The sequence below is a fragment of the Calliopsis andreniformis genome, chromosome 3, assembly GCF_051401765.1.
Source record: "Calliopsis andreniformis isolate RMS-2024a chromosome 3, iyCalAndr_principal, whole genome shotgun sequence".
Taxonomy (NCBI): domain Eukaryota; kingdom Metazoa; phylum Arthropoda; class Insecta; order Hymenoptera; family Andrenidae; genus Calliopsis; species Calliopsis andreniformis.
The window spans coordinates 4515601-4528304 of record NC_135064.1 but is presented as its reverse complement, the minus strand read 5'-3'; the positions used below and the strand labels follow the sequence as shown (position 1 = coordinate 4528304).

General features: G+C 32.9%; 1 protein-coding gene across 1 annotated transcript; it reads right to left on the bottom strand.

Annotated features, from left to right (window-relative positions):
- Positions 1-10413: 10413 nt before the first annotated feature.
- On the bottom strand, positions 10414-11930 carry Cag (cag). Its single transcript, XM_076374821.1, has 2 exons — positions 11848-11930; positions 10414-11350 (listed from the first exon to the last, which is right to left on the bottom strand). The coding sequence occupies exon 2, from the start codon at positions 11313-11315 to the stop codon at positions 10566-10568; it is 750 nt and encodes a 249-aa protein (XP_076230936.1). The 5' UTR covers positions 11316-11350; positions 11848-11930; the 3' UTR covers positions 10414-10565.
- Between the last annotated feature and the right edge of the window lie 774 nt (positions 11931-12704).

Here is a 12704-nt window from a genome sequence, read left to right as displayed (position 1 = left end):
GCCGGAAAATCGCGTAAAAGGGAACGTATCGGTTGTCGATTTTTCTCTTTCCCTTCCCTCGTCTCCTCCTTTCTTTTCAAGATGAAAACGAGTTCTCCCTCGAGAGTGGCGATTATAACGGGTCCCTAGAGTTTGTTGCATGTTAAATTGGAGCGGACTTCGATCCTTTCCCGAACGGTACCCGGTGTTACGATGTAGCATAGGGATCGAGTTCTCCTTAAGGATAGGCAATTTGTAATATAACGTTTATTTCACTTTATTTGACGAATCAGCTGGCACTGAGAGAGAAGTGCTAGGTGGACATATAGTATTGTATGTGATAATACAAGGCTAGACGTAAAAATAAGACTAAACAAAAAAGGTAACGATTCTACATGAGAAAATAAGTTGGAAATATAGAATAAACTTCTTTAATATAGTGCTCCGTTTTCGAGAAATTAAGTTTGGGTGTTTGAAGGGTATATGAGGTGAGGGGAATATCTACTCACGGTTCGACCATTCCATTGACTATGTCTACGGTAAGCTAGAAGCATTCCCCTTTCTCCGTTTACCTAAGCCCTAAACGTTTGCTTAAAACTGTACTTCGGTACTCTGTTAAGTTCAAAGTCAATTTTCTCGAAAACAAAGCACGATATCAAAAATGTTCATTCTAGATTTTCATCTTATTTTTCATGTAGAATTATTCCCTTTTGGTAATTTTATATCACTAGTTCTGGGACACCCTGTACGACTGTGAACTTATCCATAGTCCATATTAGTAAGCTCCGGAAATCCACATATGATGCTCCAGGTGAGAGTTTCCCATGTGTGTATGTATAAGGTATATGAATAATGGGACATTAGGTGTAGTTCCAATGAGAAGTCCGTGAATCAAACATTAGAATACAAACATATTATATCCCTATCTCTTTCTGTTACCTTTCCTACACAAGGGGCCTCTAAAAGAGATGTTGCTATATTATTCCATACATCTCGGTTTTTTACCGTGGCTTCAGTACACAGTTATGTATGTTCCACATACAATAAACCATTACACATAATGGAGTTGGTAGACTCCAGAAATCTACATATGCCGCTTTGGCGGAAATCCTATTAGTAGATGTCAGGATTCACGTTAGAAGATAGGCATCGGATTGCAACTGTGCCTAGGCTAGATTCTATGCTTAGGCTGGGTTCTAATGTCTAGACTGTGTCTGGGTTGAATTTTGTGTCTAGGCGTGGTTCCTGTGCCTAGACGAGATCTTGTGGCTTAGCAGGAACTTATTCCTAGGCGTGGTAATGGACGAACGTACTAGATTCTACCATCGGCATTTGATCGGCCTTAGACCCTCGTTTCACAAGGAAATAATATTACACGCGCTCGCGCACACGCTTACCCGCAGCCCTGAGTTTCTAATAAGCTCCACAGACCTGGCGGGGCCCGTTCCCCTGCTCGACGAATACCGTAATTCTCAATGGACGTCGTTTTTTCTCTCTTTCTCGTCCCGCCACCCTTCCCCCTTTCTTTTTCTTGCGCCGTTTTTCTTACCCCTACTATGGCCCTTTTGGCGTTCTCGCTCCGCTCCCTTTTACCCTCTACTCTCGACGTCTCTCGATGCACGTCCCGCAGGCGAAAGTCGTGTGTATAAGAAACGGCAACTAGCCACGGGATGGATTTTTCGGTGGGAACGGCGAACGATTTTTCGGTGATGCATCATTCAATTTGGATCTAATCAGATTGTGGTCTCATGAGATTGTTTAAACATCGCTCATTCTGTGGTCATGTGGCAAAACAACATTTTGCCACAACAGTTTTATACCTTAATTAAAATCTGTTGGATACAATTTATACGTATTTTCAACAAAAGGAACTTTTTCCTTAAAAAATGAGAATTAATAAAATTTAAATCCATAATACAGAAACTATCACAAAAATAAAAATATGTAACTTACGTATGTTGTATACTGTTTTTTTTTTTTTTTTTTTTAATTAACTTATAACTGGTAAAACAGGCCTAAGGAATCGCACAGAGATTTTCAAAACAAATGATATTTTAATCTCAACACCCATAGAAACTTGGGATCAGTATTCACTCATAGGACCTATTTTCTAATATTTTTCATAAAGTGCGAATGCACTCTAATGTAATTCTGTAACTTGAAAAACAAGTAGCTTTCAAGTGTGTAAAATTTACCATATTAGTTACTGGTCAACCACAGAATTGAATACGAAACTGAATGTTAGTCCTCCATGAGTATTAAAAGAATTAAATACTTTTGAAAATTCGCTATTAATAATGTCAATGTTAATTCATGAATTATTAAAAGTCATTAAGGTGACACTGTAATTTACTGGTAGTTTTACAAATATTGAATGGTTCGTTATAAACTTATCGCTGTTCTCATTATTTCTTTGAATCACTGTCTCATTTTCTTTAGCCTCTACATTTGATAACATTGAAATGAGTTTTCAACACATATACCAGGAATCTGCTCTATAAGCTCATTTTTGTATCGACTGAATTTATAACGAGTAAATACTGTCTTAGTAGTAAGTCATTTTGGAATTATTTTTGTATAATTCGTAAGTAGATTCAGGAAGTTGAATTATTATTGTGCCATACATAATCGTAATCGCAATGTTTGGTACTTGGAGTACTACCAGAGAAACTTATATATGTAAGTCTCTCATATGTGCGCGCATGTTCACATTTCTTGAGAACTAGTGTGTGTGTGTTGCTGGACCACTCTCGAAGCTCTTTCCCCACCTTCACTTCTCTGGTTCAACCGCGAGAGAGAGACGGAAGAAGAGGAAAAGAGAGAGATCCTTGGCAAGTCCTGGAAGCCAAGCAAGACGAGCGACTCCGGTTACAGACTTCAAGGCTTAGCGCGTATTCTCCCGCGTTCCGTCAATCGTGGATTTACGAACAGTCACGCGAAAAAGCCCTTGCGTGTGACATGCAGTATTTGAGAAAAGAATAAAATGTTACTATTTTAATAATTAAACGTGACAAGATTTAGTACATAAAGTCAGCCTGTACATACACTACTGTCTATAGATACGTATTGGGACATTTGATGAAACCTAATCAAAACGTTTATTCCTTTATTTTAATGAAAATCTTTTTAAATGGGTTGACATCGATGGATGTTATTGATACCTGAAAGTAGGAATGAGTTTCCCAAAATGTTGCAACCTCGAAATATATAGGCACTGTTCAAAGCTTATGAGATGGTCACTGAAAATAATGCGGATCTGATTGATTCCAAGAATTATCTCTTGAGCTCCGAACACTTTAAAGTCCAACAATTTTCGAGTTTTGAGCATTCCAAATATTGCACTTTTTTTGTAATTCCAAATTTTCGAAACCTAGGTAAGAAAAAAGTTTCAAAATTTAAAAAAATTATCAAAAAATGTTTCATTACAGTACCATCAATGGTACATTTGTGGTTATAAGGCAAAATGACCAAGTCACATGTTTTTTGTTTTCGACATATTGGCGTTTATAGTATTTAACTTCAGTAAATTCTTAATCATTTTTGTTCATGACGTAATATTATTATTCATAAATATAATTTCTATCAGTTCTTCTAGACATTAATAACATTCATTAATGACAATTTATTTCAAGGGACTTTCGTTAAAACAAGTTAGTTTCGATAATTTATATTTTTTGCACACTATAGGTGCAGTCTATACTTTTTTACGTATTTGAATTTCTCATAAATACATAGATGCAACGCAAGAAACCGTAAAGTTTAGCAATATAAATTTGCTTTTTTAAAACTATTTTTAGTTTTAATAAAATACAAATTTTAATAAAATAAAATTTGATAAAATAATTTTATTACTATTTTACCAGCCTTACTGCTTATAGACTACTTTTTTCGAATTCTAATGTTTATAAATGTATGTATAATACAAATATGTAGATTACTATTATTTTCTATTGGTATTACTTTTTACATAGGTTTCAAAATAAAATAAGGTAGTTGCTTTTCAAAATGCATATTACTCACGTTTATTTTTAGTGATAAATAAGTTTTGGAACTTTCGATAGATAAGTAAATCAAGCTTCGTTACTAGTTGCTGTATGATGGTAATTAAAAATTGCAGTTTTGTGGATATACATGTGTGAAAATTTATAAAGAGAAATGATTTGTAAGTTAAAGTAGCTGATGTAAGTATTCATTTACTGTATTTAAGTATTCATAGATTAAGTATTTATAATTATCTTTAAGTATTCAAAATTATATTTGAGTAGTAATATACTAGTGTACTCCTTTTTATTTTTTTGAGGAAGTACGTAATATTTTCTAGTAAGACCTAGAAATAATGAAATCAAGATTACACTAGTGCAGTTTGTAATACCATATTACGTCACTGAACAATCTGTTCACGTGAAGAAATAGAATTACAATATTAATAAATTTTATTGTCTCGTGTCTTTCCTTTGCTAAAAGATGTTCTATAAAGATTTACTAAATCTAATTATTGCAGTAATAATATACCATCACGATTATGATTTCAGTTGGAGCGCATTATTAACGTTACTATATTTCTCCTGTAATCCTGATGTATAACAAAGTTTATTATGAGCAAATCATTATGAATATAGTTAATGAGTTTTCAACACAATATAAAGGAATCAGAAATATAGATAAACAATAACTGTTCTACAATTTTTCTCAACAGAATTTAAAAATAAATTTTTAAAAGAAAGGAAAGCCACAATTGTATAAAAAAAGACTTAAAGAAAACTAAGATTAAGAAAGCGAAACCAAAGTGACCTTGAAATAACCTTGACAAAAGTAAGAGAAGTTCCCACACAGATGAATCCCAACACGCAAAACAATGAAGAAGAATCTCATACTTTTTATTTCACGAGACGCTATTTCATCCTTAAAAAGAGGAACAGGAAGAAACCAATAGGAACATGAGTTACGAGGCTAAATCTTTGACCATACATTCCGAACGACATCTGATCGTCTTAATCAGTTGTCAGCCTTTCGTACGTGACCCTTCGGACCGTGTAGACGGAATACGATATGAAAAAGGAGTTTTATCTGGCGCTAACATGCGCACAGTGTACCAAACTTCTCTAGTCGGACGACCATCGGCGGCGCGACGACGGTGAATGTAAAACTGCTAGAACGCATGCAGGAATGTAGATTTTTCTTGTCAACTTTCTACACGCCTCTGACGTCACTACGAGAATCATTGTCGAATGCAGTACGGACAGCGTTTCGAAAAGAGAGTTACCAATTTGCTAAGCACACGACACCGATGTGTGAACATTGAGGCAGGTGAAGTAAACGCATAAGATGTGACATTACATCGCCCATTTGCTGCATTAAAAATCGTAGGAACCGTGCTTTTTATAATAATAACTCAAAAGTAGCAAATGTTTGTGTGATGATACAGCAAAGGAGCAATATGTCAAGAGTCAACGGATGGGTACTCAATAACGCAAACACAGCGCAGATATCGTTCGTGTAACGTCCACTTAGGCAAATTGCTTTCCAGGAATTGGTCTATGAGATGTGGCCATAAAATTTTAAGAATAGTTCATTTAAAAATGTTATTTTGAAAATTAAACAGTTGTAAGGTCATTTTGTAAAGAAAAATTGTGTAATGCATCTATAAATTGTTACGTTAGTATATCACGTATTACTATAGTTTTTAAGTAGAAATTTTTGATATAGTGTTTACCAAATGAAACTAGATAAAATTTAATAATTTAAGAGGATGCAGAACTTGAAAGAGACGAGGCTTATAAGAAATCACAGATTTCGAATCAATATTTTCTGCTTAGAAAGTACGTAGTTCTATGCGTTCACTTTTTGAGAATAATTCATTTGAAAATTTTATTTTCAACATTACATGGATGTGAGGCTATTATGTATCTTCAACATAGTCTTTTTAAGACTTACACACTTATTTCAGAGACATTAACATTAATCGAACATTGATATTCAATTTCTGGTGTCGGTCTTAATAGTCGCGTTAAATTGCTTTGAATTTCATGAAATTACTGAAAATACGATGTTCTTGTAGAGCGTTTAAACTAAACGAGCGAACGCTCGTTCTTCTCCCATCTTCAGCAAAATTTAATTATTATGAATGAATAAGATCGGCAACTGAATGAAAGAAAGCTCGTATCACTTGAATCATATTAAAGTAAGGAAAGAACGAATATTCGCTCACTCAACCCAAATGCACCATTATCTGTTTTATTATTCCAGGAAATAAAGCAATTACAAGGAGACAAATGAAATTAATGAATAGAGTCTTTTTGTAATATTTTTCAAATGTTGAAGTAGTTTAGGTGAGGAATTGAGTTTTAATAAATATTGAAATAAATTTTGAAATTTATTTGGACCATTCCAAGAGATGAAATAATTTTATTTAGTACTTGAGGTTAACTTAGGTAGCACACAGTAGTTTATCAATATAAGTAATTGTAGTACTATTAATAAGTATGTCTTAATTATTTAAGTAGATATTATTATATGTAATTCTCCTCATTTAGACCCTAGCTAACACGTAATTCGCCTTCACTTTGAACAATATTCACAGTATGCACGAATTAAACATTAAAATTTCTACTCCATATAGCCAACCTAACTCGTAACCTAAGTCACGTGTATATAACATAGGAGTCATTGTCATGGATATGAAACGGGGGGTTGAGAAAGTAAATAGGCGGCAGTATTGTTACGAGTTCGTATAATTAATGCAGAAATAATAATTAGATAAAAGAACAATAACTGAATTGATTCTGTAGCACTCTTATTGCTTTCTTCCGATTAATTTGGTGGCGCCAAAACATTGTTCAGCAGCAACTTTGGGATGCAAGCATCAAAAGATAATATTGAGAATTCAATTTTAGAGGAATTTTCCTACATTTTACATTTGAAAGATTCAGAAACCACCTTCGTTGAATTTCCTTGAATTAGTTTTACGTTCTCATGAAGAATTTTGTTTCAAATCAAGACGATCTCGACATGTATCATTAAACACACACGCAAAAGGCATTTGTCGGTCGTCGACCCTTCAGGGATGAATTTCATCAGTTTGCAAGGAGAAACAATTTATTATCATTTGATGTATCTTCTCCATGATCAAATAGAAAAATTATACACTTAGGTTTCGTTTCACTTTCCATTATTCAAGAACTCTTTGTTTCCACTTACTCAAGCGAACCTCTTTAGCCTGTTTGCCTGACTTATTTCATGTATATTTTTAAATATATTCAAGCACAAGTTAGAATAACTATGATATAGTAGAAACTGTACTACTCAGTCTTTGCTTTTCTAGCAGTTTCAATTAATTTAAACGTCTATGATATGATCTATACTTAGATTGCACCTGATGCTGAGGATCTTAGAAATGCCATCTAAATAGGATGTGTGCATTGCTTCATAGAAGTCTCAAGATTATTAAGGTATCATCCTACTGAGATGATCAGAAAATAAAAGACGATCCTTAAGAATTTCTTCTGCAAAAACCATACAACGCATGATTTTGAAACTTAATTAGATTATTTATTAACATCTTAAGATTATTTAAAAATTTTGTCAAGTAAAAAGAACAAATATGTAAAAAGTTCTAGCTCGTTCGTCAGAAAACAGTTCTTCTTCATAGCTATCACGATAACTCTGTTACGGTTTGACCAAATCATGGCAGGCATGAAGATTTTTGTGGCATATATTCGTCCTTTTTGCTTTCAGAAATTTTGAAGCAATCTTAGGATACTAATAAATAATTCCATTATGTTTCAAAATGTGTATAATTTTTGAAGAAAAATTTCTATAGGTCGCCTTATTTTCGGGCTGTTACAGTAAAATGGTCTCTGAAATAAGATTCTTAGAGGTATTAGCTTATTAGATTTAGTAAGGAAGATTACAAGTTTCTTATAGTTTTCTTTGAAAATCTTTCTAGGTTCTCTTAACTCTTTGTAGGTTTTCCTGGGTCCTCAAAGGGTCTTAAATCTTTCTATGCATCTAAAACCTTCTTTATCTTATTCTCTCTAGGTCCCTGCGATCTTTCTAAGCTTTTCTGTGGTCTAATACAAGTCCGATGCAATTCATTCAAAGATTAGATTTACAACATAGCACACGACGTCTTGAAGACGTCTATTTTATTTTCATTTTATGCCTGAATGTCTTACGACATAATTTAGACGTCTTAAAAACATCCAAGAGCGTACATCTTAAAGACTTGCAAAGTTTACGTCTATAAAACGTCTTAAAGACGCACTACATGGACGTTCTGAAGACTTACGCTTTTAGATGCTTAAAAACGTCTAATTTTTGTCTGAACGTCTTATATATGTAATTTGGACGTCCTTAAAACATCTTATAAATGTTTCTTAAGACGTCCTAAAGACATACTGATTTGTAATATCGGACGTCTCAGAGACGTCTTTTGGACATTTTTAGGGCTTTATTGGATGGATTTACTGGATTTACTTTTTAAGACGTTTTTAAGATGTCTCTGTGCTATTTGGGTATAGTACAGAGACGTCTTAAAAATGTCTAGTAAAGTCTTAAAAATGTCCAAAAGACGTCTCTGAGACGTCCAATGTTACAAATCAGTATATCTTTAAGACGTCTTAAAAGACATTTATAAAACGTCTCAAAACGTCCAAACTACATCTATAAGACGTTCAGACAAAAAATAGACGTCTTCAAGAAGTGCTATCTGGGAAGGGAGTAACTCGAAGTGATAATTTCCGATTTTTATGAAACTTGACAGGTTTATAGAGTAGCTGAAAATATTCCAGAACATATTTTTTTATATTAGCTCAAATTCTTGTTAAGAGAGTGAAAATCGCTCCAAAGATGGGGGCAGAAACAATATCTCAGAAGTCACTGGATGTAAAACAGAACTTTAAATTAATCGATTATGTACTCTTGAACGTCGAATTCATCGGTGTAAATGGTTTTTACTAATATTTATTTCTTTAAAAAATATTCTCAAAAATGACATTTTTTTACCATTTTTGGCATATAATGTTGATCAAATTTTTCACAAATTTATGTGTATGTAAAGACTATAGGTCAAAACACAATTTACAGATATTTTGGAATTTTTAATCTGTACATTGTAAAGCGGAAATGTGTTCATAGTTTATCTGCGGTTCGTGTGAAACTATACTGGAACGAATAATTTCAAGAATATTTTCTTTAAATAATTAGATATTCCAAAAACTGTTTATATAGATGAATTCAATGTTCATAGATACATAATCCACTAATTTAAAGTTTTCTTTACATCTAATGGTTTTAGAAGTATTCGGCGAAATATAGTTTTCACCCCAACTTTGGAAGCGGTTTTCGCCCCCTTAACGTGAATTTGAGCCGATAAAAGGAAATACGTGTTTACTATTTTCGGCTACTGTATAGACCTGCCAAATTTCAGTAAAATTGGAAATTATCACTTCAGGTTGGTCCCTTGTTAACTTCTTTGACCCTCAATAGTTTACTAAACACTTTACAAAGGTATCCTTTATAGATCTTACAATAAGTTTTCGTCATACAAAGTCTTAGAAAAAACAATCGTACTATTGTAGTGCAATTGTTTAATTTATGCTTGAAAAACCGCGAAATTCCTTTATCCGTAAGAATCTAACGGTCTGTTCCACGGATGATGGGTTTTTACCTGCCTTTTGCACGTGCAGTTTTGTTGAAATTCAATAGGCCATTATATGAATAAGTTTTTCAGGATTTGCCAGCTGAATCGAAACAACCGTATGAAAATTCGAATTGCTGCAATTCCAGAGAATAATTCGTGCGTTTCGAAGAATGAAAATCTTGCTATGCATATAGGACGAAATATTTTCCCAGAAATCAGTTCTATTAAATTAGAGAGCTATCGGTGGGATAATTGGATGGCGATCATCAAGCGAATCACCAACTCATTGAAAATAGCTTGATTACGTGAAGTGGTTTAAACGGTTAAACTGAGGATACTACTTACATGGAGTCTCCTTGAAATTGTCTATTATTAGTCTTTTAGATATAATGAGAGAGAGGTATAATACATAATGGATACCTTTTTTAGTGCGTATAAAGTGCAAATGAGAATAAGGAGAGAAAATTCTTGTTTCTTGATGTTTGCTGTATATTTTTGAAAATTCTGTACATTTTGTAGGACTCTGTTTTTTGAGAGTGTACATAATTTTCTAAACATTTCTTTTATTTTAGTTACTAATAAAAATTTTGAACGTTATTATACCTGTTGAAAAAATGTCTCTAATCAGTAAAATTGATTAATTTTACAAACACTACTTTAACTAAACGAAAACAATAAAAAAGAATCTATAATAAGATTATTGTATTTAGTAATTTGAAATTTAATCTAGAAGTTGAATCAAATGAGGTTTTTTATCAAATAAACAGTGAAATAGCGTTATTTATTTCTATATTTACAATTTAACTTATATTTATGTTTTCCAATTTACAGTATAATTTGTAACTTATAGTAGATTGTACACGAATTGTACAAAATTATAAAACATAGTATCTGTTTATCAGTATATTCATTCAGCATAATGTACAGGTGTAAATTATAATTAATGTCATTGAACAAAGTCATTAATTTCTTCCTTTTCCTTTTTTAAAGTGAAGACACACTTGTTTGATACACGATCACGTAGATGTTTCAAAGTTTCTAGTTCATTTTCTGAAGTATCACTTTGGTATTCAAAGTATGCTATTAACTTTTCAAGCATTTCCACAGTTTCAGTGTGATGGAGTTTCGTTGATTCTTGATGACACTCATTATCTAGAGAGTTCTCTGTTTTTTCTGTATTGTCCGTTGATAAACACACTGTCACAATATCATTATCTAATAACAACTGGTGATCCAAGTTATCATGCGCACTAGAATCACCTATAAAACTATCACCAGAAACAGCAAGTCTTATTCCATGACGTGCTTTCCATCGTCCTAACCATCCTACACTTGCAGAGAAAGTTGGATCACCACCTAACTTTTTGTTAAGAGTAAGAGCCTTTTTTCTTAAAATTGGCCCTGATATAGGAACACCATTTTCACGTTTTTCAATATACCAGACATAAAGAGCATCATCAAGTATTACATTTTTTGCTTTCTTAGTTGTACCCCTATTCCCTAAGCAGTCCCTCGATAGCATTTTAGCACAAAAATCTTCAATTTCCTCTCTATTTTTCTTCCAGTCTGAGACAGTTGATACTCCTACCCCTAAATCAATAGCAACACGCCTCAATGGCTCACCTTTATCAATACGAGACAGAGCTTCTAGTTTCTTCTCCATGGTCACTATAACCTTTTTTCTTTTCCCTGACATACTTAGGAACTTGAAATACAGAAAACACTGTATCCCTGTAACAGAGGATGTAACAATGGAGCGATGAGCAATAGTCGATTGCTATTTTTAGATAGTCATGACCCACATGTGATATTTCCACTTATGATAGAGCAATTAATTGTTCAAGCATTGGTGTAACAAGGAATCATTCCCTTGGAGCAAACAATGACACAATTTTCCAAGAAATATCATCAATTTCTTGATTTGAATAAATTGTGAGTTCAATTAATTGGAATTCAAGTAAACAAGTCTATATAATATCAGTTCAAATATTTCAGCATCTTTATTCTTTAAAATCTATTACAAATTTTAACATATTTATGAGTAATCAAATTAAAAATAAGTCATTAATTTTGTCACTACAAAATTTGTTGATATTATGACAAGAAAACGTAAACAAATCTTTCGCTTTATAGGTTATGTTGTCGATTTGTGAGATCAAGATTTTATTTTACGAATGTATAAAAACTATAATTCAGAGAAATACAATAATTTGGAAATTTTAACTCACCTTAAATAGGTCTGAAATATTATAAAATTATTACATATTAATTCATACTTCAAATGTCAACTAACCACAAACTGGAAAATGAACGCGATCATGATACCCTCTGGTATTTAATTTTAGAAACATTCTAATTTAGAAAAACAGGGGAAACGCTTACACCAACTGTAAACCATTTAAATACAAATTGCACTTGTTTAGGTATATAAGTATGTTATATAATTTCACTTTTCCTTCATTTTCGATTTAAAATATCAATACACATTCAAATTACATAATTACAATTATTTAAATTATACATTTTTTACTTTCAAGTCAATACAGAAAAAACTTATCACTTGTTTAAATCGTCATTGCGCATTTATTGTCAGATGTTAAAATTTGTGTATGTACATACCTTTTATAGTAATGTACTGCATAACACTAAAATAAAAATCATTTTCGTCGGTTTAAAAATTCAGTACATAATTCTAGGAATTACACTTCTTGTGTCTCAGTTTTCAAAACCTACGGTCGATTTTATCAGTAATGATAAAACACTCTCTAAATCACTGGCTGTAGAGGAATCGACAACTTCTGTACGACGAAACAGCCTCCCATTCATTGAAATTCAAATCACCCACTTCCAGTGCGTCTGGATGATCCCTGTCCATTGTATTCATATTATGCTTGTAAATTCCCTCGCGAATTCGAGCATCCAACTCGAGGATGAAGAAGAGAATCTAATGTGGCGCGTGGGAGTAGCTGAGACTATTAACAAGAGAATCGTACAAAAGGCACCGCAAGTTGTATATTCTCGCTTAGATTAGAATGCGGGCAACCAGATAACAGATAGTTGGATTAAGTAAGACAACGTGCAAGGT